The sequence below is a fragment of the Sorex araneus genome, chromosome 10 (genome assembly GCF_027595985.1).
Source record: "Sorex araneus isolate mSorAra2 chromosome 10, mSorAra2.pri, whole genome shotgun sequence".
Lineage (NCBI taxonomy): Eukaryota > Metazoa > Chordata > Mammalia > Eulipotyphla > Soricidae > Sorex > Sorex araneus.
Genome location: NC_073311.1, coordinates 43,085,663 through 43,111,926, shown reverse-complemented (window position 1 = coordinate 43,111,926; position 26,264 = coordinate 43,085,663). Strand labels below are relative to the sequence as shown.

Genomic DNA, 26,264 nt, shown 5'->3' with positions numbered 1-26,264 from the left:
GAAAGAAGAGTAAGGAGAGGCTGCTAAAATCTCAGGGCTGGCAGGAATAGAGATGTTACTGGTGCCCGCTCAAGTAAATTGACGAACAACGGGATGACAGTGATACAGTGATAGGCACCATAATTTGCAATATTGATACTCACAGGGTTTCATACTGCATAAAGCATTCCATCCCACACCCTTTACCAGAGCGCCAGATCCCTTCCAGGTGGAACCTCCCCTATGTTGCTCCCGGACTCCCCTACGGTGGTATGCATCCTACTAGTTCTGTTTTAGTTGCTTTTGGCGATATATATTATTTCTTTACTATATTTCCTTATGTCTCAGATATGAGGGAGATTTTGTGTATCTGTCCCTCCTGTCTAACATCACTCAGATTGAATTACGTGAATTGTATCTTGGCTTTAGCAAACATCCCAGCCTAATAATGTTCTTTATTTTACCATAAATTTGATGAGAAATTAAGTGCCCCTAGTTCATGGGAACAAAATTATGTTACTGGAGGCCAAAATTCCATACATGACACTAAGTGAGAACTTGCTGTACACAGCATGATCACATTCTTTCTGGTGTTTGTATTTATTCATTTTTTTGCTTTTTTGGGGTCACACTTGGTGTTGCTCTGGGCTTCCTCCTAGCTCTGTGCTTAGGGATCACACCTGGTGGTGCTCAGGTGCGAGATGCAACGTGGGGGATCAAACTCAGGTTCACTCCATGCAAGAAAGGCTCTTAAGTCCTGAATCATCTCCCTGCCCCCCACCCCCATTTACATTTATTGTGCTACATTTATTTAAGTAGATTTATATTTAATCTACTTCGGAGATTTCTCCTTAGTGGATAACTCTTAGCAAAAGAATGCAACTTTAACTACACAAATGAATACACCTAAACTTTGGAAACTAAAGCAATTTCTTGTGGTGTGCTCATTTGTTTGAAAGTCACTTTACCAGATATACAGCTCATGGCGCAGTTAGGGGACTTGTGATCTACTTACTCCAGGCTGGTTGTCCAAGATTAAATTACTGTCCAGGCTCTGTCATTGAGTTTGTTTCCATTTCTTTCATAAATGATTAAAATAGTTGAAATTGAGGCTATTTTTATTTTATTTTATTTATTTTGTGTCACACCCGGAGATGGACAGGGGTTACTCCTGGCTCATGCACTCAGGAATTGCTCTTGGTGGTGCTTGGGGGACTATATGGGATGCTGGGAATTGAACCCAGGTTGGTAGTGTGCAAGGCAAACGCCCTAGGCACTGTGCTATTGCTCCAGCCCCTCGGGTTATTTTTAGTTTCAACATTCAGAACTTATTATTTGACCCGTATAGTTGAAGATACTTGCACCTGCTTATTTGCTCGAATAGCATCAAAACTTTCACATTTCCAAATGAAATCTGTAACTATTAGACCCAGTATTTGAAAATGATTAAGCAGTCCTCTTGGCTTTGAGTACATTGGATTAACTGAATTCATTCTGAGAATTATTCTGAAGCACTATCACCACCTGGTGGCTTCAAGATACGTGACAGTTTGTGAGGCCAGAGCAATAGTTCAGTGGGCAGGAGGACATTTGCCTCGAATGCGGCTGACTTGTTACTCTGCCAGGAGGAATTCTTGAGTGCAGAGCCAGGAGTAAGTCCTGAGCATTGCTGTGCATGCTCCTTCCCCCCCCACCCAAAGAAATATTACAACTATTTTTTTGGGGGGGAGCACACCCAGCAGTGTTCAAGGGTTACTCCCAGCTCTGCACTCAGGAATCCCTGCTGGTGGTTCTTTAGGGGACCATATGTGCTACTGGGGATTGAAGGCAGGTGGGCCATGGCAAGGCAAGCGTTCTACCCACTGTGCTATCTCTCCAGCCCAAAATATTACTGCTTTAGACTGCAGAGATAGTACAGTGGTTTTCAGTCTTGTCTGGCATGTGCCAACCTCAATTTGATCTCAGGCACGGCATGGTGCCCAGAGTATAGAACTGGGAATAGCCCCCGTGCACTTCTGAGTGTGACTTACCCCACCCTCCAAGCAATAACAAAACCAAAAAATATTAAACCCGAGATAAAAGTGCCTTAGTACCTTCTTTATTGAGGGAGGGGTGTTGGAACATTGTATTACTGAAACCTCTTCATGAACAGCTTTTTTTTTTCTGTCACACCAATCGATGCACACACAGGGGTTATTCCTGGCTCTGCACTCAGGAATCACCCCTGGCGATACTCAGGGGACCATATGGGATGCTGGGAATCGAACCTGGGTCGGCCGCATGCAAGGCAAATGCCCTATCTGCTGTGCTATCGCTCCAGCCCCGTCATGAATAGCTTTTAACTGTGTATCTCACAAAGAAGGAAGGAAGGAAGGAAGGAAGGAAGGAAGGAAGGAAGGAAGGAAGGAAGGAAGGAAGGAAGGAAGGAAGGAAGGAAGGAAGGAAGGAAGGAAGGAATAAGGGAATAAAGGAAGGAAGGAAGGGAGAGAGAAAGAAAGAAAGAAAGAAAGAAAGAAAGAAAGAAAGAAAGAGGAAAGAAAGGAAGGAAGGAAGGAAGGAAGAAAGAAAGAAAGAAAGAAAGGAAAGAAAGATAAATAAATAAATAATGAAAGGAAGGAAGGAAGGTAAGAAGGAAAGGAAGGAAGGAAGGTAAGAAGGAAAGAAAGAGGAAAATGCCTTACTAGGAGGTACTGTGTTTGCTTTACAAGTAGTTGGCGATCCTAGTTTGGTCCACTGAGCACCACTAGGGGTCGCTCCTGAGTACAAAGTCTCCCCCCATCCTCTCTCCCTTTTATCTCTCCCTATATATAACTATAAAATACTATATATATAGCATATGCACATATATCTACATAAAATACAAAACAATAAAGCATAACAATTTCTTAAAGGTGATAATTTGGACTGACTATCAAATTAGGATAGGAAGTTTAAATATACCTATTTAAGGGGGCCAGGGAGATAGTGTAGTAGGAAAGATCATATGGTGATGGGGATTGAACCTGGGCCTCCCTCATGCCAACTAAGCACTCCAGCCCTGTGAACTATCTCTCTGGCTCCCACTTTCCCCCCCCCCTCTTAAATTTCCCTTAAATGATGGGTCCAGTGGAACACACTTTGGGCTAATGTCAGAGTTTGTGCATCCCCCCAAAAATGTTACCATTTTGTTTTAGCCTTTTATACTTGACAATAGCATGGCAGTTTACATAGTTTCTGTATGAATGTCTCTCTCTATATTGGGTAGGAGATGTCTCAAAAGACTGGAGCACATGCTTTGTATGCTGGCAAGTCTGAGATTATTTTCATTTCTGTTTTGGCTTACTGCTGGCTCTGTGTCAGGGATCACTTCTAGTGGGCTTTGGGGGGACCCTATGGGGTGCTGGAGATCAAACTTGGGTTGGCCACATACATACAAGGCATATGTTCTGTCTGCTGTACTATCTCTCTGACTTAGAATGCCTGGGTTCGATCCCTGGCATCACATGGTCCCTTGGACACCATCAAGAGCTACCCCTGAGCACTGTGTGCTGTCAAAGGAGGGTATACATTGTCCAAGAAATCAGCCTAAACTCACCCTCCTTTTGGATGTATGTGCCAGAGCTGTTTTGGCCACACTCAAATATTAAAATTTTGTTTATGAGGAGGTAAAAACACAAACATCCCAAAGTCATGTTCACCATTGTTCTGCAAGGATGCACAAGGCACAGCCTGTGATGGCCAAGCCCAGGTCCCCAGAACCAGGGAAGACAAGAGGAAAAAAAGCACAGACCTTGTTTGTTTGCCCCATGGAATGGAAATAAAACCTCTTCTTTTATATAAAAAAATAAAATTTACTTATTTTGCAGCTCAGAGAGTGCTCAGAAGGCCGAGGGGCCTTTTCTGGGGGATGCTCAGCTACCTGGTTGGGTTAGAATGACGCTGCTCAGAGCTAGGGAGTTCCTGGCAGTTAGTTATAAATTATAAGGCTATAGTTATAAGGCTATAAGCCTATAAACCCCCTGCACTAGCTCTCCAGCCCTTAGATCCTAGCTTTGTAAATAGTGCATGGTGTCTCCATATTCACAGAAATAAATATGGGGGGGCACTGCAAAAAAAAATTGGCAACAGTAAACGTTTTTCAAATGTGCAAGAGCAAAAAAATCAATTCCACATCAAATGTATCATGAGTCCAAGGTGATTTTGTCAATGCTGGCTCACGGTGCATTTCTTGGTAGGAGTGGGGAAGAATATGGGTCTCTGAGTGGAAAATGGTTTATGATTCCTGGCATAGGTAATTGCAGAATAAAAGACAAGTCCAAAATTATTTGCTGTAACCTCTCCTTACGCACAGGCAATCCATAATGTCTCTGTAAGAGGACTCAGACCTCAAAACAGTTCTCTCAGTTCAATCTGAAGGCTGCTCCCTGGTTCAAGCCTGAGTCCTCCCTCCTCTTGATCCTTTGGTGGGATGAGGGAGACCCAAAAGTGCATTGAAGTATGCTGGGTTGAACCCTGGACTCCTGCAAAGCCTGTTCTCCAGTACTTTGAGCCCTTGGACCTCACCCCCAGTGACTGATAAACTCAGTTGACAATTCCTTTGTTTTCAGGTACTAAATACAGAGTTACAGAATTATCTTTCCTCTTAGTTTCTTTCAAATGGAATCTATTTTCAGATTGCATTGGAAATACAAGTGTGAGATAGACATAATTTTGAAGAAGCAAATGCCAAGATTTGCCAAATAGCAATAAGCAACTGTAGGGGTGGGAAAGATGGTACAGTAGGTAGACTGTTTGTCCTGCATACACCTGACCCAGGTTCGATCCCCCTAATTTATGATTTAACAAAAAAGTTGGTGGTTTGGGAGGTGGGGGGCTTACTCTGTGGTGCTCCTCTCAGCTGTGCTGGGGGTCACTCCTGGTGGTGGGAGGGGGTTGGGAATTGCTCGGATGAGGAAGGATCAGGAGTGGACCTTGAGCACAGGGTCAAGACTAAGCCCTGACCACTAGGTGTGGCTCCCAAAATACATAAACAACCTCTGGGGAAGAAGGGGCAGGAGAAGGATGACTAAGCAAGCCAAGTCAGCCGTGGACAATACTGTAGCACTGCACTGTAGCACTGTTGTCTACTTGTTCATGGATTTGCTCCAGTGGGCACCAGTAATGTCTCCATTATGAGACTTGTTACTGTTTTTGGCATATCAAATATGTTTTTGGCATTGCAAATAGCTCTGCAAGCTAAAAATAGTTAGCTTGCCAGGCTCTGCCATGCGGTCAGGATATTCTTGGTAGCTTGCTGGGCTTTCCGAGAGGGACAGAGGAATCGAAACTGGGTCGGCAGTGTGCAAGGCAAATGCCCGACCTGCTGTGGAACACAGTGCTGACAAACCACAGTCTTGAGAGGACCCAAGAGCTGTTTACTACTCAAACTACAGAGAGAAAAACTATTTTCTTGCAGGAAACTGTCCTGTGAATCTAAGGTTTGGGAGGACAGGTAAGAACCACAGGCAATTGTTGTTCAGCCTACAGCGGGTCTGAAGATTGAAATGAAAAAACAATACCAGGGCCTGGAGAGATAGTCCAGCAGGTAGGGTGTATGCCCTGTACGAGGCTGACAGGGTTCAATCTCCAGCATCCCCTAAGGTCCCCTGAGCACTAGGTGTAATTACTGAGCGCAGTCTCAGGAGGAAGCCCAGAACATCACCAGATATATGAGTATGACACAACCCCCCCCACACCCCCAAAAAAGCAAAACCAGGGGTCCATAAACTTGGGTTGAGTGGATGAAAGTCCATGCTGTAAAATACATGGAACAAGGCCCAGGAAGATAACAGCGGTTACGTCTAGGGAGAACTGCTCTATTGGAGATTAGATAGATTTTTTGTATAACACCATTATCGCAGCCACCCAACCTCTTATAACCTAGTTCTCCCTCTCAGAGAACCTGACAAGGTACCAAGAGCATCCTGCCTGCACAGTAGAGCCTGGCAAGCTCTCCTTGGCGTATTTGATATGCCAAATACAGTAACAATGATGGGTCTCATTCCCCTTACCCTAAAAGAGCCTCCAATGAGGCACTGCTGGGAAGAATGAGTAAAGAGAGGCTGCTAAAATCTCAGGGCTAGTGCTCGCTTCGGCAGCACATATACTAAAATAAAGTCTCAGGGCTAGGACGAATGGAGACGTTACTAGCACGGGCTCAAGCAAATCGATCATCAATGAGATGGCAGTGACACATTGATAGAGATCGCCATTATTTAACCAAAAAAAAAAAGAGGGGGGTATGTGCTATGGTGCTCTGCCTAGTATGATGCTGGGGGTCACTCATGGTGGCGGGAGGTGGTTGGGAAACGTAGGGGGATTAGGATGGAGCCAGGTTTACAGCATGCAAAAAAAGTTTTATTGCATAACCAACACTAACGGTGTTTTTCTTTTTTTTTTGAAAATGTGTGGGGGGGGGAGGAGGGCGGTGAGTGATGTGTGTGTGTGCGTGCATGCAACGATTATGTAAAGCTTTAAAAAAATTGCCCCAGCCTACTGAAAAACAAGAGCCAACATTGTGAGGTGGCGACATTGGCTTGTGCGGTGAAATATACAGCCTTTGCCCCAAATAAGACCCGCAGCCTCAACCTTAAACATAAATAAGCTGATCACAAGTCTATCTCCAGAATTCCTTTTTCCGATCATCCAGATTCCTTCCGAATACATTTCACGAGCACTCCCTACACGACCCCGAGATGCTCAGTCCCCAGCATCGAGACAGGTCAACCCACACGGCTGATCCAGGGGGTCAGGTGGTCCGAGGCAGCTGGAATGGGCTGGGGGGCGAGGGTGCCCGGCTGGTGGCTGCACGCACCAGCTCCTTAGCGGCCGCAGGTGTAGGCTGCCCCGCGTCAGCGGCGCTGGGCTCTTGCAGCATTATTACGTGGCCCGATCCCCCTATCCGCGGAGGTATTTCAGAAAAGCACGCTGCGCCCCGCGGGACGCGTTGCGATGCTCCAGCAACCTCCCATCTGCACCCAGTTTCCCTCGCACCGCCTCCTCGAGTCCGCCCTCGCATTCCGTGTAAGCAGATTCGCCACATAGTTTTTTTTTTTTGTGTCTCCATTAAAAGATTGAAAATCCAATTCCTCCCAACAATGAATAAGCCCTCATTATTAAAAAAAATAAAGAAACCAGATAGAGGCCTATTTCAGGTCTTTGATTTTTCATAAGCAACGCCTCTCAGACGATCGGCGCGGAAAGTGCGTCCGCGGATCGTCAGGCCTGCAGCGCGGCCGGCCCCGCCCCGCCCCGCCGCGCGCGCAGCCGCACCGCCCCCGCCCCCGCCCCCGCCGGGAGTCCGACGTGGAAGTTGCTGGCGGAGCGGCCGGGCGTCCCGGGGAACCGCGCCCGAGCTCCGGCCCAGGGCGAGCGGAGGCGGCGGCGCCGGGGCGCACACACGGGGCCGGGTGACCGTCGACGGGGACCGCCGCCATGGGTGAGGGCGACTGCGAGGGGCGCCGGGCGCGGGCGGCGACTTCCGGGTAGGGGTGTGGGGGGGGAGAAGGGGGGCAGGTCCGGGAGGACGTGACTCACCTGCCGCCCTCACCTGGGCGAAGCCCCGCGCTGCCCCCTGCCCCTGCCCCCCGCCGGCTTGGGGGAGGCCCTGCGCAAGGGGCGCCTGAGACCCCCCCCCCGTCCCTCCCCCAGCTTGGCTCTGCGGCCCAGGGCGGGGGGCGGCTCTGCCGGCTTCGCGGGGTTTCCCGGGGTGGACGCTGAGCCCCGACCCGGGTGCACCTTGGAGCCTGCCTTCCTGATCGCTGGGAATGCGGCGGCTTCCCGGAAAAAAAAAAATATTCAAAGTGGGCCGGGGTTTGCAGGGGTGGGGGGCACGCCAGCCAGCTCCGCCTCCGCCCCCCCCCCCGTGTGGTTTCCGAGGAAACCCCCCTGCTGGGCACGGAGTGGGGGCGTGGGAGGGGGAGGAAGAAGGACGTGGACCCCGCGCTTCTGGGGTGCCCAGTGCTGCTCCGAGTCGCAGGTCTGGAGCTGGGCCCCCCCAGGTCTCCCCAGAGGATGCCCCTCTTTTCTTGGCGGGGAAGGGGGCTACTTAAATCCCTCTCCCGGATTGGGGCGGCTGGGGGCAGTGCTTTACCTTACCTGGAACCATCGCGCTTTTCCTGCCCTCCCCCCCTTTTGTCGCCTCCGCTCACCTGTGACAGGTGGGAAGGACTTTGTCGGGTCACACCCGAGAATGACGCCTTGCCAGCAGCTCCGCAGCGGTGCCCTTTCTGGCTCCAGTGACTGGGGATCGAGTGTCGAGTGTCGTGGAGTCACTTTGTTTGGGTCGCCCAAGGTGGTTTTTTTTTTTTTTAAATATTCTGTAACTCCTTTTTATTTATTTTCTTTTGAATATTTTTTTTATTCTGTAGCTTCTTATAGTCTGGAAAGTCTTTTTAGTTAATTTATTTTTTTTTGGTGGGGAAAGGCCCCAAGTTTTTTTTTTTTGCTCTGAGGAATCAAAAAGCTGCTTTTTTTCTAAAGAGGGTAAGACTCCGGCTCTCCCCCTGCTTTACTCTCGGGGGTTAAGTGACTGTCCAGAGGAATGGGAACTTGAGCCACCAGAGGGTTTTGTCTCGGACTTGCTGAGACAAAGGATCAGTTTTAAATGTTTGTTGAGGCGTGAAGGGCCACTAAAACTAGAACACTTTGGAGGTGTGCCTTTGCCATGTTTTGATGTATTTGTTGCGAGGCGATCACCGCAGTCGAACCCAATTAACACATTACCTCCGGTACATATGTGTGTGTGCAGATGTGTGCACGTGTGTGCCCCAGTGGCGAGACCACTTCAAGCTCTCCCCTGTGTCCAGTGAGAAACGCCCCATCCCAGTAGAACCCCAATGAAGATGCACGAACCCTTCACATTTTCCTTCACGTTGCAATTGGAGAAGTTCATAATTTTAAAAAATTTGTTTCCGAGCCATACCCTGCAGTGCTCAGGGGCTCTTCCTGGCTCTGTGCTCAGGAGCGGCCCGCCCTGGCCTTGCCCAAGGGAATCATACGTTGCCGGAATTAGAGCTCGGGTCAGCCCCGGGCAAGGCAAGCGCTGTCACTCTGGCCCTGACTGTTCAGTGTAAGGATTTATTTTTTTGAAGTCATGTTTAATCGCCCTCCCACCCTCACTTTCGTTGGTGTTGCTGCCCTGTGATGATTGGGGGCGGGTTGGGCGGGTTGGCGGTGGCGTGGGGGGGGGGGTGCACATCAGCTGTGCTCCCCAGCTCTGCACTCCTTCCTGCAGGGGCGGGGGCTGTGGACCCTGGCCTGCTGGAGGCTTTCGGTTTATGGTTCTGGTGCTTGATTAGGGCTTGCTGCTGTGCATTCACGGGCGCTCATCCGCAGCCATACTCTTTTTTTTTTTTTTTTTCCTGTTTGGGTCACACCAGGCGATGCTCAGGGGTTACTCCTGGCCTTGCACTCAGTAATTACTCCTGGCACTGCTCCAGGGGACCATATGGGATGCTGGGAATCGAATCCTGGTCAGCTGTGTGCAAGGCAAATGTTCTACCTACTGTACTACTGTACTCCTACTGTACTCCAGCCCTCCCTGTCTTCAGACTTTTAACTCTGCCTCTGGCCTCGAATTTAATTTTTTTTTTCTTTTACTGAGGTTGCATTAGTTCATAAAAGGTGGGGTAATTTTTTTTTTTTTGCCAAGGGCTATTTGGGTATTTATAATATCTGGGTCAGCCACGCACACGGACTGCAAGCAGCTGAGGAGTTGCCTACTTGTCTTAACAGGTATCTGGGCCAGACATTACCGGCTCCTGGTTCTTTTTAAAAGATCTTTTTATTTATTTTTTTTAAAAAGGTATTTTTGCTTTTTGATGCTATACCTGGCTATGATCAGTGTCTGCTCTTGGCTCTGCTCCAGGGCTTGCTCCCTCCACGGTGAGGGGGCTACAGCAGGGCTGGGAATCAAACCCAGGGCCTACGCACACGCTGTGAGCCACATTCCTCAGCTGCTCAGAGTAATGTTACATTTTTTGCTTTCTTCTCTCAGTTTCTTGTGCCTGTTATTTACAGAAACCTCAGTGATGGAAGATATTTAAAAGGGTACTGCTGCTTTGGAACAGTCACTGTTCAAGGACCTCATTGTCTCACTGTTAATGTAATTTGCCCGAGAATTTTCAGGGGTAATGAGATTGTGCTATGTTCACTCTCCTACGTTCTTGATTAGAAATGAACCCCATGAAGGTGTTGTCAGAGTTCTCTTGCTTTTCTTTCTGCCTACCTGCCACCTCATCTAGGATACACTAGCATTCAGTAATGGGGTGTTTGTTGTTGAACAGTATATTTTATCATACGTAACTATGAAAGGAGAATCACTGTAGCACTGTCTTCCCCTTGCTCAATTTGCTCAAGCGGGTGCCAGTAACGTCTTATTCGTCCCTGTCGCCTTCAGGATCAGGGGAATGAGGCCCATTATTGTTACTGTTTTTGGCATGTTGAATATGCCACGGGTAGCTTGCCAGGCTTTGCCGTGCGAGATTCTGCATTGCTCTCTTCCAGGAGTTTTGTATACTCTGGACTATACCCACACCTACAAACCATCCCCTGCGCCATGTAATCTCATCAATGGCCAAGATCCAGAGACTGAAAGGAGAAAAGTATTAAAAATATCCCACCGTTTGGGGCTGGAGCAATAGCACATCGGGTAGGGCGTTTGCCTTGCATGCGGCCGACCTGAGTTCGATTCCCAGCATCCCATATAGTCCCCTGAACACCGCCAGAAGTAATTCCTGAGTGCATGAGCCAGGAGTAACTCCTGTGCATTGTTCGGTGTGACCCAAAAGAAAAAAAAAACACCTTTCAGTTTTAAAAATACTCCCCCATTTGGTTGAACTTCTGAAGGGCAAGGGATGTGTTGTGGATCTAGTTCACAAGATTCTAAATACATTTTTGCTTTCATCATTTTTTTTAGGGGGCTTTTTCTCCAGTATTTTTTCTAGTCTGTTTGGAACCCGGGAAATGAGGATCTTAATTTTGGGATTAGATGGAGCAGGAAAGACTACAATTTTGTACAGATTGCAGGTTGGAGAAGTCGTTACTACAATTCCGAGTAAGTACCGGTATGATTAATTACAGTGACTTTTTGTTTCATCTGTATAACTTTCTGAATACCTAACTTAAATAATAAAGTAATGGATATGATTAAAAAACTTATAGTCTAGGCATAATATTGATAACATTTTTTTTTTTTAAACTGAGAAGCAGTTTGTTATAGTTTATAACCACTGTTACTGCTGGGACTGGGGTTTTCCAAAGGGAATGGAAGTGCCTTAGCCCCTGTATTTACTTTCTTGCCTTTGTGGTACTATTTGAAAAAGTAGTTGTTACATAATCTTTTTCCCGTAATAGTTACTTCTTTTTTTTTTTTCTGGTGTTTGGCCACATCCTGTGCTTGATGCTCAGGATCACTCCTGGCACTGCTGGGGGACCCTGGGATCAAACCTGGGCCTCCCACTCGGATAGCATGAGTTCCGGCCTCTAGGGCGCTCTTCAGCCCATTGTGAACTGTTATAATTACGATTGGTTTTCCTCAAGCAATGCTACCAGTTACTTGTAAAGACCCGAGTAGACAAGATTAAATATTGATCTGGGAGTTAAAACTAGCAAGACAGGGCCGGGGAGATGGTTCACGAGTTTGTTCCCATCCAGGATTGGTCCCATGGCTCTTTGGCTCCTGAGCATCTCTAGGTGTGATCCTGGTGGTCCACAGCACTGTGGGGCCCACACAGCTCTGCATCCTGGCATTGAACTGTGCTTTTTTTTTAAATTTTATTTTATTATTATTATTTTTTAAATTTTTATTTAATCACCATGTGGAAAGTTACAAAGTTTTCAGGTTTATGTCTCAGTCATACAGTATTCAAGCACCATCCATTCACCAGTGCCCATATTCCACCACCAAAATCCCCAGTATACCCACCGCCCCCGCCTTCTCACCCCAAACTGTATAACTGAAGAATTTCACTTCATTTTCTCTTTACTTGATTACATTCCATATTGCAACACAAAACTCACTATTGTTGTTGGAGTTTCCCCCAAAGAAAGACAGCCCTACTAAGGAAGCATTTGATAATTGGTTTTCCATTAAAAGATTGCATGTTTTCAGTTTTTAGAATGCGGCCGTGCGGCTCGGATGTGTCCCAGTCCCGCAAGCCGGAGCCGTGTTAGTTGCTGCTCAGTGTCGCCAGGGCTCCATCTGGAGAAGGTGTTGTGGCTGCACCTCCTCCGTCCGGATCCCCAGTGTTGTTGGCCCGGTTTTGGGTCCGGATCATTTCTCTGGCCGCGTTGCTCACCAGAATGCCTGGCCTCTTCTCTGTTGAATCCGAACTGCGCTTCTGAATGGCTGATAATTGATGGGTGTAGCTTCCAGGTTTTCTTAACAATCCTTTGGCCCCCCCCCAAAAAAAAAACAAAAAAAAACCTCTTGTGTTCAAAAGGCTAACAAGACAAAGCATTTCAAATGCAATGTTTTCTTTTATTTAAATTTTACTTTTGTGATACTAAACCTCAACCTTTTGTTTGTGGGGGAGGTGGGGGTTTGGGCCACACTCAGCTGTGCTCAGGGCTTACTCCTGACCCAGGGATCAAGGATCACTCCTGGTGGGTCCATATTGGATGCCAGGATGGAACCTGTGGAACTTGGGTTGGTCACATGCGAGGCAAGCGCCCTACTGGCTGTATCGTTGCAGCCCCGTCAAGTAGCCCTCTTTGTTGTTGAAAGAATGCTGTTCCTTGGACCACAGAGATCACACAGGGGTCAGGGTGCTTGCCTTTCATGCTGCTGACCCAGGTTCGATTCCGGGCATGACATACGGTTCTTCAGCGGCTCTCCCCGTCCCTGCTGCTCCCCGCCACCCCACCCTGCCAGGAGTGACCCCTGAGCACAGAGTCAAGAGTAAGCCCTGAACACAGGTGTGGCCCCCAAACCAAAAGAGAATAAAGAATACTGTTCTGCCTTTTTTTCCCTTTTTTTTTGCATATTTTTGTCTTGAATTTTCTTGGAGAAGATTAACATATTTATTTATTATTATTTTTGGTCCCAGGAATCAAACTAGGGTTGGCCACATGCAAGGGATGTGGTCATTCCTGGCTCTGCACTCAGGAATTAACTCCTGGCAGTGCTCAGGGGACCATATGGGTCAGCCGTGTGCAAGGCAAATGCTCTGTCTGCTGTGCTATCGCTCCAGCTGCAAGGGCAGTAAGTCTTTTTTTTATTTTTTTAATAAAAATTTTATTTTATTAAATCACCGTGTGGAAGATTACAATGCTTTCAGGCTTAGGGCTCAGTTATACAATGCTGAACCAACCATCCCTTCACCAGTGCCCATATACCACCACCAAAAAAAACCCACACAGTACACCTCCCATCCCGCCCCCCTTGTAACTGATAAGTTTCATTTTACATTCTGTTTACTTTGGTTACATTCAATATTTCAACACAAACCTCACTATTGTTAGGAGTACCCCACTAGATTCAGACCTACTGTGAAGACAAATAAGGTCGCGCGGCAGCAGTAGCGGCCTCGCGGTTTTGAATTTCTGTATACTTTAACACAAAGTCCAGGTAGATTTCTTCCAGATATTGGATCATTGCAGGCTTGAAAACCCAATCTGTGGTCGTCTTAATATGGCAGACACTGCGCCCTTCATCCCCGGAGAGAAAGAGGCGAGAGAGAAATACCTTTCCCCTCCTGTGCGGGCACGGGGCCGAGGCTTAGTTCTCAGGCTGGAGACATAGGGCAGTAAGTCTTGATGGTCAGTTCTGTAGTACATATAGTCCTGTGGATTTTCAGTGATTACCCCAATTTTATATTCATTTTTGGTTTACCTCGACGGGGATTGAATCCATTGGCTTTAGACTCACGGGGCAGTCTCTCTGCAGCTGAGCTGCACCCTGGATTGTAGTTTTATCCTTTGCATGCTTAGGAATATTGCTTTTTTAAAAAAAAATTTTAAAATTTGGGGCTGGAGCGATAACACAGCGGGTAGGGCGTTTGCCTTGCACACAGCCCACCCGGGTTCGATTCCCAGCATCCCATGTGGCCCCCCAAGCACCGCCAGGGGTGATTCCTCAGTGCAGAGCCAGGAGTAACCCCTGTGCATCGCCAGGTGTGACCTAAAAAGCAAAAAAAAAAAAAAAAAAATTAAATAATGTATTAATTTTTATAAAGTTGTTCACAATTTATTATATTCAATATTCCAACACCATTTCCCCCACCATTACACCTTCCCATCATCCCCAAAGCCTGCCCCCAAAGCAGGATCTAAATAATTTGTTTTGTATTGTTATGAATAAAATTGATTGAAAACAGTTTCCTTCGAGGAAAATATGTGAAGATTGTTGTATCTTACCCCGGAGCCATTAAGCCTTTGTATAAGAGATTACTAACTTGTTACAGGTTGAGTCTTGTGTGCTAATATATACAGAGAGAGAGGAGGGGGGGCAAGGGGGGGAGGGAGGGAAGAGAGAGCAAGTGAGTGCTTCTACTTTACACCCCATCAAATGTGGTGTGCACATCAGTGGCATTGGGTATGAGATGTTGCTCCAGGAATTGTAAAAATTTAAATAGGGTGATAGAGCTGGAGTTAATTTTTAACTGGCGTTGACCTTGGGGTCCAGAGGCGTCTCTGCATCTTGTTGCTCTCTTCCGAGATTTATTTGTGGATCCTGGATCCTAGCCGTTAATGACAGGCTCCTACGAATATTGCTTCTGATTGTGGTGAAGGTGGTGATACATTCCTGCTTAATTCTAGGGAGACATCATGAACTTGCTTTTGAAAGTTTTTCTTTCATGTTTATTATTATAGCGTTGTTAATTTTCAGTTGTAATAGGCATACTTGCTGTAATTTACTCATAATTATCATTTGCCAATATAAAGATCTGAAACAAAAATTACCCAGTTAAGGTTATAAATTGTCTTTTATCTTGATTTTTTTAGTTATGTAAACTCTTACTCATCTGTGTGTGTGTGTGTGTGTGTGTGTGTGTGTGTGTGTGTATAAAGACCCTAAATTTTTTCTTATTCTTTTCTCATTTGGGTTTTTCAAGAACTCAACTCCCCATAATACTTAGAAAACCCAACTTCTGTGTAGACCTGCACTGAAGTTTACAGTGTTGGCTTTCTTGAATTTGGTCTGTCACCTTCCAAAATATCAGTGCTCATTCTAATATAATATTCTGAACATCTTCGTATGCCACTATTGTATTATGGGGGGCATTTAACATGACAGCATATATTGATTTTCACTCCACTAAGAATTCCATACTTTCATTGGGGGCTGTGGATTTGTACATAACCTAAAGGTAGGCTGATCTTATTAGTTGGTGTGTGTGTAGCATAGTATGCTGTTTTAAATAATTTTTCAGTCAGTAGTAAGATTAAATAGTTGCTAATTAAAATTCAGGAAGAATGATATTCTTGATTACGGTAAAATGCATTGCTATGCTATTTTCAATTTGATTTTTCTCTTCCAGCCATTGGATTCAATGTTGAGACGGTAACATATAAAAATCTTAAATTCCAAGTATGGGATTTAGGAGGACAGACTAGTATCAGGTATGGTATAAAGACCCTATTTTACAATATTTAATGTTTATGAGCTTTTTTTGTTATTCGTATTATATAAATATAAATATGTGTATATATATGTGCATATATATGTATATATATATATATATATATATATTTTGTCTTTTTGGGCCACACCCAGTGGTGCTCAGGGCTTACTCCTGGCGCTGTGCTCTAGATCACTTCAGGCTGTGCTTGAGGGATCATCTGGGGTACAGGGAATCGAATCCGGTTGGCTCTTCTCAAACAAATGCCTTACCCACTATGTTATCACTCCTGCCCCTGTTTTTATTATTTATTATTTTCATTAAACTTTTTTTGTTTTGTTTTGGGACCCACGTGGCTGTACTCAGGGCTTACTACTGGGTCTGTGCTCAGAGTTCACTTCTGGCAGTGCTTGGGAGACCATCTAGTCATGAACTGGGGGTCTGCTGCATGCAAGACAGACATCTTTATCCCTGGACTATCTTCCTGGCCTGTTTTATTTTTATTTATTAAAACATTTTTTAAAAAGTTTTAAATTTTATTTTTTGCTTCTTTTTTTTTTGGGGGGGGTGTCCACACCCAGCAATACTCAAGAATTACTCCTGGATCTGCACTCAGGGATTATTCCAGGCGGTGCTGGGGGACCATATGAGATGCCAGGGATGGAACCTGGGTCAGCTGTGTGCAAGGCAAATGCCCTACCCACTGTACTATCGCTCCACCCCCCAATTAGAAAAAATTTTTTTAATTGAATTACTGTGAGACTCTTACGAAGCTGCTTATGATTAGGTTACAGTCATACAGTGTTCCAACACCCATCCCTACACTAGTACATTTCCCAGTATCACTGTCCCCAGTTTACCTCCCCTACATCCCCACCCCCCAGCCTGCCTCTATGATAGCAGGTGCTTTTCTTCTCTCTCCCTCTCCCCCCCTCCCTTGTTCTCTTGCTCTCTCTCCTGACTTTTTGCCCCCTCGCCCCTTGGCCTTTTTGGCATGTGGTTTGCAGTACAGATACTGAAAGGTTATAAGGAATATCCCTTTACCTACTTTTTTTTTTTTTTTTGCTTTTTGGGTCACACCTGGCAATGCATAGGGGTTACTCCTGGCTCTGCACTCAGGAGTTACTCCTGGTGGTGCTCAGGGGACCTTATGGGATGCTGGGAATTGAACCTGGGTTGGCCTCTTGCAAAGCAAACACCCTACCTGCTGTGCTATCGCTCCACCCCCCTTTACCTACTTTTTTTTTTTTTTTTTTTGCTTTTTGGGTCACACCCAGCGATGCACAGGGGTTACTCCTGGCTTTTCACTCAGGAATCACTCCTGGCGGTGCTTGGGGGACCATATGGGATGCCGGGGATCGAGCCCGGGTCGGCCGCATGCAAGGCAAACGCCCTATCCGCTGTGCTATCGTTCCGGCCCCCCCTTTTTTTTTTTTTTTCTTTTTGCCCTTTACCTACTTTTAACACTCAGATCTTGTCCAATGTGATAATTTCCAACTGTTACTGTCATACTGTTCCCTTCTCTATCTTACTCATCCTCAGCCCCACACACCCTGGTGGTTGATTCCAACCATTGACCACTCCTCCTCGCCCTGTTTTCCCTGGCCGTGGATATTAGTTTTCTAGTAAATATGTGTGAGGCACTGGATTTGATCCCTGACAGTAAAAAAATACATGTGTATAAAATAATATATTTCATGTATAAAATATATTTTATATATTATGATAAAATATATTTTATATACCACAAATGAATGCAGTTATTCTACATTCTATAGCCTTCTCCTTCTGAATCATTTCATTCAGCATGATACTCTCCATGTCCATCCATTCATAAGCAAATTTCATGACTTCGTTTTTCCTAATAGCTGCGTAGTTTTCCATTGTGTAGATGTACCACAGCTTTCTGTTCTTGGGCACTCAGATTCTTTCCAGATTCTGGCTATTGTGAATAGTGTTGCAGTGAACATAAGAGTGCAGATGGTGTTTCTGTTATGTGTTTTTGGGCCCCCAAGGTATATTCGAAGAAGTGGTATTACTGGGTCTAATAGCTCAATTTTTAGTCTTCTGAGAAATGTCTGTATAGTTTTCCAAAAAGGCTGGAGCAGTCGGCATTCCCACCGACAGTGAAGGAGAGTCACTTTCTCCTCACGTTTGCACCAGCACTGGTTGCTTTTGTTCTTTTGGATGTGGGCCAGTCTCTGTGGTGTGAGATGATATCTCATTGTTGTTTTGATCTGCATCTCCCTGATGATTGGTGATGAAGAACATTTTTTCATGTACCTTTTGGCCATTCAGATTTCTTGAGAAAGTTTCTGTTTATTTCATCGCCCCATTTTCTGATGGGGTTGGATGTTTTCTTGTGGAATTCAATCAGTGCCTTGTATATCCTTGATATCAGCCCCTTATTGGATGGGTATTGGGTGAATATCCTTTTCCATTCTGTAGATTGGATTGTTTTTGTATTCTGGTCACGGTATGTTTTGAGGTGCAGAAGCTTCTTAGTTGAAGATAGTCCCATTTGTTTATCTCTGTTTCTACCTGTTTGGTCAGTGGTGTGTCCTTTTTGAAGATATCTTTAGCTTCATTGTCATGGAGGGTTTTGCCGACCTTGTCTTCAATGCACCTTATAGATTCTGGTCTGATGTTGAGGTCTTTAATCCATTTTGATCTGACTTTTGTGCATGGTATTAGGTAGAGATCTGAGCCCATTTTTTTTGTATGTAGCTGTCCAGTTTTGCCAGCACCATTTGTTAAAGTGCTTTCCTTACTCCACTACACATTTCTTGCTTCCTTATCAAAGATTAGATGATCATTATATTTGAGGGTGTCTGTAAGGATATTCCACCCTGTTTCATTGGTCTGCGACTCTGCCTTTGTCCCAGTACCATGCTGTTTTAATTATTACCGCTTTGTAGTCAAGTTTGAGGTTAGGGAGGTGAAGCCTCCCATCTTCTTTTTCCCAAAAATTGCTTTAGCTATTCATGAGGGTTTGTTGTTCCATATGAATTTCAGGAGTATTTGATTCATTTTTTGAAGAATGTCATGGTTATCTTTATAGGGATCTCATTGAATCTGTATAATGCTTTGGGAAGTATTGCCATTTTGACAGTGTTAATTCTTCCAATCCATGAGCAGGGGATATCTTTTCATTTCCTTGAGACAGCTGTTTCTGATTTTAAAAAAACCAACTTTCTTGGTAAAGGTCCTCCAAGTAGGACTTATGTAAAGGACACACTGGGACGCAGACCTTCTGGACAGTTTCTGTCTTTGACAAGAAAACAGTCAGTCTTTGGCAGTTATCACTTGTCATTACCTTAAACGATTAGTGGATTTCCCTATGAACCTATTTCTTGAATCATCTTTGAATCTATTTCCAGTTTTAGTCATTTCTTCCTCTTGTTTTTAATGATTTGCTTAATGTCTATTAAGTAAAGTTACACCTGGGGATTGGAGCGATAGCACAGCAGGTAGGTTGCCTGTTTGCATGCGACCAACCTGGATCTGAACCTCAGCAACCCATATGGTCCTCCAAGTCTATCAGGAGTGATCCCCGAGTGCAAAGCCAGGAGTAAGTCCTGAAAACAGCCAGGGGGGGGGCCCCCAAAACCCAAAAAAGTAAAATCGTATTAAAATTTCTTTAAAAAGTATTTAAAAGGTTCTTATAGATTTACAGCATTTAACAATCACGTGGGTCTGTATAAAACTCGTTTTTCCAGAACATTTAGTGATTTTATATATTCCAAGTATATTGTTTTTGTTGTTTGTGGGCTGTTTATTTTTTTCTTTCTTTTTTTTGGGGGGTGGAGTGGGGGAGGCTGTTTGTACTCAGAGCTTCCTTCTGACTTTGTGCTCATGGGACTACACATGTTGCCTGGGATTGAACCTGGGTTGATTGTGTGTAAGGCAAGTGCCTTGCCAGTTGTACTATCTCTCTGGTCTCATTTTAAATATGTGCTCTTATATTGAGTCAAAACTCATTCTGAAGCTTCTTGGTCCTGTGATTTAATGTTTATCAGTATTTTGACCCCGTCATCTGAGGGATATGATTTACACATCAGTTGCAATCATTATGGGTTTACTCTGGCATGGTGGGGCAGGATTGGCATTCCACATCCTTCCCTACTCCTCAGAGCCAAGTCTTAGCATATACCAACATCTTAGTTTTGTGTTTCAAATAACGACATAGTTTCCTCTTCTGAAATTTTTTTTTTTTAGGCCTTACTGGAGATGTTATTACTCTAACACAGATGCTGTCATATATGTAGTAGACAGTTGTGACCGAGACCGAATTGGCATTTCCAAATCTGAGTTGGTTGCCATGTTGGAGGTAAGAAATCTTTGTCTAAATGTGGGGAAATGAATCATTTTGGCTCATCTTAGGTGGGGATCGTTGAAATAAAAGATGCCTTTTCTCTGGATTTTAATATTATTTTCAAGATGGGGGCCACACCCTGCATCCTGACGGATGTGGCTGTGCTCAGGCAGGCCCTGACAATGCCCTGGGGCCACCAGGGCTACCCTCCACTAACGAACTGCACTGAGCTTGGGCCTCACATGTGCTTTACACTGGAGCTTTCTGTTTGGCTGTACTGTCATTTTGGGGGGAGGGTCTAAGCCCAAGAGGCTGTGCCTCCCGTGGCTTGGAGTAGCATGTGGGATGCTGGGGATTAAACCAGGATCGACCACATGAAAGGCAAGTGCCTTACCCAGTACATGATTGCTCTTCCTTTACCATCTTTTTTTGCTTTGTTTTTGGGCCACACCTGGCAGTGCTCAGGGGTTATCCTGGCTATGCTCTGGGGTCCATATGGGATGTCAGGGAGTGAACCCTGTCTGCTGTGTGCAAGGCAAACACCCTACCCACTGTACTAGTGCTTCGACTCTTACTACCTATTTTTTTTTATGTTTGAAATTTTATTTAAGCACTGTGATTTACAAGATTGTTCATAATAAAGTTGTAGATATTCAGTGTTCCAACACCAATCCCACCATCAGTGTGACCTACCTTCTACCAGTGACATCAATCCCACCATCAGTGTGGCCTACCTTCTACCAGTGACACCAATCCCACCATCAGTGTGACCTACCTTCTACCAATGATACCAATCCCACCATCAGTGTGACTTACCTTTTACCAATGTTCAGTTTCCCTCCTATTCCTTAAGCTGGCCCTCTTAGCAGACACATAATAATGTCCTCTGACTCATTTCCCTCAGGATGCTACTCTTCATGCCCATCTATGTCAATCAGCAGATTTCATGACCTCATCTTTTTTATGACTGCATAGTATTCCATTGTGTAGATGTACCATAACTTCTTTATCCACTTGTTTGTCCCCCTGTTCTTGGGCATTAATGTCTTATTGTTAAAGCAGGGTATGGAACTGTATGTAAAGTCTTACCTTTGTAAGTTTTTTTTACTAGGTAAACAGTAAAATATCTCAATGAGAAAGCAGGAATGTTATAGTGATCCTGTTTCGGAGGTAGAAATGTGGGTAAAGCAACTTTGTACTTATCTATAATTTCAGCTAATTTATAATGAACCTTATGTGCTAATTAGGAAATATACTTGTAAAATAATGTGTTTTAGTTTTTACTAGTTATTGGCTTAGGGCCCCGGCTGGTTGGTGCTCGGGCTGCTGCAGGCTTGTCGTGGGTGTAGATAGCTCAGGGACCACGCCTGCAGTGGTCCAGCCTGGGCTCCTGGGGGGAAGCACATGCTTGAGGCTGTTGAGTTTCACCCCAGCCCCGTAATAGTGCTTTTTTGTTGGTTTTGGTCACACCTGGTGGTGCGCAGGGGGACCATATGGGATGCCGGGGATGGATCAAACTCCGGTAGGCCACACACCAGGCAAGCTCCCCACCTGCTGTACTATCTCTCCAGCCCCTGCATTTTTTTGAGGGGGTAGAGCACACCCCTCAATACTCAGGGGTCTACTGGCCGTGCTCAGGGACCATGTCGTACTAGAAGTGAAGCCCCGCCTCCGGCATGCAAGCCGTGGGCTCTCGCCCTTTGAACTGCCTCTCCTGCCTCCCACATAATGTAATTTTTGGGGGGCCATTTCTTCTAAACTCGGGACAAATGGGATCTTTTATTTGTGTACATGTGTGTGCTGGGGATTGAACCTAGGTTCTCATTCAAGTCAGATGAGTACTCTGCTGCAGAGCTCTGTCTGACGCCTTGGAATTCAATGTCTTCTGCCTTCTTTAGGAGGAAGAGCTAAGGAAAGCGATTTTGGTGGTGTTTGCAAATAAGCAGGACATGGAACAGGCCATGACTCCCTCAGAGATGGCCAATTCGCTTGGGTTACCTGCTTTGAAGGACCGCAAATGGCAGATATTCAAAACTTCCGCAACCAAAGGCACTGGTCTCGATGAGGCCATGGAATGGTGAGTGCTGTTTCCAGTGTCCTTTCCACACTCGTATGTGACCCTGCAGTGTACACATTGCCCTTTCCCTGGATTCTTAAGGGTGAACTTAGGATGACTTAGGAGCTTATCATATTAAGTTCCTTTAGCTTTTTATCGCACCAGTCTTCATGTGCATCTGTATGCTTCTTTTTTGCTTTTTGGGCCACACCCATTGATGCTCAGGGTTACTCCTGGCTCTGCACTCAGGAATGACTGCTGGTGGTGCTTGGGGGACCATAGGGGGTGGTGGAGGTGGAACCCAGGTCGCTGCGGTCAAGGCAGACACTCTACCCGCTGTGCTATCACTCTGGCCCGTGTGCTTCATTCTTCCTGATTACAGCCCTTCAGAAGACTAGCGCTCACCAGGCTCCTTGCTTTTCCCGGCCTCACCTCCAGATCCCCATCCTTCAGGACTTGGGCCCAGGCTCTCGCCGCCTGTGTCTCCCCCGCCATCTCCATGCTCTCTGCCTGCAGTGCTCCTGGGCTTCCTAGTCACAGACCCCTTAGGCTTACTGGTCCCGCTGCCCTAGAGTCGTCTGCTTGTGCACCCCCTCCCGGACAGCTCGTTGACAACAATTTTCACCTTTGAATGACCCAGACACATTTGAGCTGGCTGTTACAGGAGCAGCCTGGGAAATAAAACATTTAATCTTTTTGATCGTTATTCAGAAAATAATCAGAATTGAAGCTGAAAGACCCTCCTTGAAATTGAGTTCATAATATTTTTCTTCAAATATGCCTATCTCAGCTTTAATTTTTTTTTTTTTTTGGTGGGGGTTTTGGTACTCCACGCAGCGCCTGGTGCTCAGGGAACCATGCGGTGCCAGGGTCAGAGCCTGACCTCCCGCACAGCACACCCAGTCCCCGGAGCCGTCTCTGGCTCTAGTCTAAGAATGATTTTAAGAGCTTTGACTTCTGCTTTAGCACCCAGTAGCGTTACACCTGGAAGCATAAACCTGCTCTTTGTGACTGTTCACTTTGTCTCCGCAGGTTAGTGGAAACACTGAAGAGTAGGCAGTAAATTCAATCACGTCTCCGCAAAGAAGACTGTATTAGCACGATCCCTGCGGCAACAGTCACGTGTACTTCACACTACTAACCGGACAGGCTATATGACTGTCGGCCTCCACCGAACTGACTGCCACGTTTGTAATACATACGAAAGAAAAAGTAGTGGGGAGGCAACTTACCTTGATTGAACAAACTGAATGTCTGTTCTGTGTAACATAAAATATTCCTTCCTTGCTTTCTTGTGTTAAGGCATATATTCTATTTGTATGAAATTCTTATTCAAATACAGTCCTATTAAAGAATATACTCGAATTGAGGATAAAACTTTGCTGTTTTTGAATAAGTGGTTGCAGTTTGTATAAACACTAATAAATATTTCAGCTCTGATTTCCTTCCTTAAATTATGTTTTCCCAAAGATTAGGTTCAGTAAAGTAGGTTAGAAATGTGTGTGGACAATATCTTTATTTGCTTAACTATCATTTCATGTAAGTGATTTCATTTAAATCCTTTTGGTTATAGGCATGAAGTTGAAATAATTTTTTCAGTGGTAAAACCACACCAACTTATAAGTAATTTTATTGATTTATAGTTCTTCATAGTTAAACTCTTTTTACATAAATGGACCTAGATAATTTGTATAGGAACTCTAAACATATGTACAACAGATTGTCTTCATTTTATGGACATGGGCCCAGAAATCAAGATTCTGTGGATGGGCTTGCACAGGATCACCTGCTAGTGAAATGGGAGCACCGTTTGAAGTGAGAATGCTGGTTACAAGGCTGTTCTGTCAGACTAACTCTTGCATTCCTAGAAATGCAACAGTAACATCACAGGCAACCCAGCACAATAAAAATTAACTGAAGTAGGTAGTGCCCCTCAAAATAAAGCTATTAGATGGAGTTCATAACATAATAGAAGATTCACATTAAGGAAAATTTTTTTTTTCTTTTTGGGTCATACCTGGTGATGCTCAGGGGTTACTCCTGGCTCTGCACTCAGGAATCACCCCTGGCGGTGCTCAGGGGACCATATGGGATGCTGGGAGTCAAACCCAGATCAGCTGTGTGCAAGGCAAATGCCCTACCCGCTGTGCTATCACTCCAGCCCCAAGGAAAAATTTTTAAGAGATAGATTTGTTTTAAGTAGTATTGTAATTGTACTGTATTGTAGCATTTACCTCTTATTTATTGTTTTGTTATTTATTGTAGTATTGTAGTATTATTTACCTCTTCCATCATTTTTATTTACTTGTGCTTGCACATGTAAATTTTATAAAAATCTTGGCAAGGAGATAGATCATTGGGCTTGAGCACATACTTTGCATGCAAGAGGCCTGGGTTCCATCCTCATCACCACAGGGTTCACTGAGCACTGAGCCAGGAGTCTAGCCCCTGAGCACCACTGGGTGTGGCCCCCAAACCAAAAAAAAGACAAAACCTTGGGATGCTCAATCATTCTTTTTGTTTGTTTTTGGGCCACCCATTGGTGCTCAGGATTGACTCCTGGCAGGGTTTGGTGGACTTTATGGGGTGCTGGGGATTGAACCCTGGTTGGCTTCGTGCAAGGCAAGCATCCTATATGCTGTGCTATTGCTCTAGCCCCTGCTTAATTATTCTTGATTTTAAAACTTACTGCTGCTCTAGGTTAAGTTTAGGGCAGGTATATTTCAAAAAACTTTTTTTTTTAACTACTTGGTTCATTGGACTGGACTGATAGCACAGCGGGTAGGGCATTTGCCTTGCCCGCGGCCGACCTGGATTCAGTTATCCCTCTCGGAGAGCCTGGCAACTACCCGTGGTGTATTTGATGTGCCCAAAACAGTAACAAGTCTCACAATGGAGACATTACTGGTGCCCGCTTGAGTAAATTGACTTGCAACAGGACTTTTGAGTTGGGGGAGGGGGCGCTACACCTGGCCTTACTGGGGGTTTCCTCCTCGTTCTGCCATCAGGGATCACTCCCAGCATGCTCTGGGAACCATAAGGGAGTGTCAGGGATCCAACTGGGGTCAGCTGTGTGCAAGGCAAGTGTACTATCTGCACACTATACTATCACTCTTGCCCCTTCTGTGTAAAATTTGGACAGGCAGTATTGAAACAGATGCTGGCAAAGAGCAGCTCAATGTCATTGTTTTCCTCTAGTGTCAGAAACACTAACTTGTTCCTTTGTTGTCTTTGCCACTGCCCTCCAGACTTTGACTTCTTGTCTTTCCCTCACACTTTTTTTTTTTTTTTTTGCTTTTCGGGTTACACAATGCACAGAGATTACTCCTGGCTCTGCACTCAGGAATTATCCCTGGCGGTGCTCAGGGGACCATATGGGATGCTGGTAATCGAACCCGGGTCAGCCGCGTGCAAGGCAAACGCCCTACCCGCTGTGCTATTGCTCCAGCCCCCTCCCTCACACTTCTCCTGGCTCAGATGAATGAGGCTTTCTCTTTGCTGTAGGACTTTCACTCCTTCCTGTTTCAGTCTGTGCAACCGTGTTTCAAGCTGCCTTTCTCCAGGCACGAGCCTTCGTGCTACACCTAATACTCCTGACTGGGCAAGCACAGTGAGTTTCCCTGGCATTTCCGGTGGGCAGGCAGACTGATCTGTGTGATTTTCGTGACAACTGAGTATGGTGCCTGGCACCTGGAGTGGCAGGGTCTATCTATGTTAGCCCAGAGAAGATGACAGCGACTGGATATTCACGCCCCTTTTGGCTGCTGGCTCCAGTCTGGTGCTGGGCTTGTGTGCAGAGGCTCAGTCCTCCCCAGGAGCACGGAGAAACACAGGTTGGGGACGTGTGTCCCCCACAGACACAATGACGGCACCCACCCTTGCTCCCTGGAATGCTGATGGCACTAGTGAAGCCAAAGTGAAGGCATTGCTGGGATGATGCGGATCTCTGTGGTCCATGACAGAACGGCCCGGAGGGGCTGGGGATGTAGCTCATCTGAGCCTGAAACGAAGCAGGCTTCCTGTGTCCGAGGCTGGGGGGTCTCGTCCCCGGAACCAAACCCAAAAGGGGGTACATGTAGCATATGTGAAGTGACAAAACAATACTTTTTTTTTTTGCTTTTTGCTTTTTGGGTCACACCCAGAGGTGCTCAGGGGTTACTCCTGACTCTGCACTCAGGAATTATTCCGGCGGTGCTTGGGGGACCATATGGGATGCCAGGGATTGAACCAGGGTCGACCGTGTGCAAGGCAAACGCCCTACCTGCTACTACTATCGCTCCGGCCCCGATACCAATGTCTTTTAGCATGGTGTGGGGCCCTTACCAGGAAACAG

At 45.6% G+C, this 26,264-nt stretch overlaps 1 protein-coding gene across 1 annotated transcript; it reads left to right on the top strand.

Annotated features, from left to right (window-relative positions):
- The first annotated feature begins 7,266 nt into the window (after positions 1 to 7,266).
- On the top strand, positions 7,267 to 23,371 carry ARL1 (ADP ribosylation factor like GTPase 1). The gene is made up of 6 exons (XM_055118627.1): positions 7,267 to 7,435; positions 10,916 to 11,053; positions 15,480 to 15,561; positions 19,779 to 19,890; positions 21,774 to 21,952; positions 22,964 to 23,371. Exons 1-6 carry the CDS (start codon positions 7,432 to 7,434, stop codon positions 22,992 to 22,994), a joined length of 546 nt encoding a protein of 181 aa, XP_054974602.1. The 5' UTR covers positions 7,267 to 7,431; the 3' UTR covers positions 22,995 to 23,371.
- The last annotated feature ends 2,893 nt before the right edge of the window (positions 23,372 to 26,264 follow it).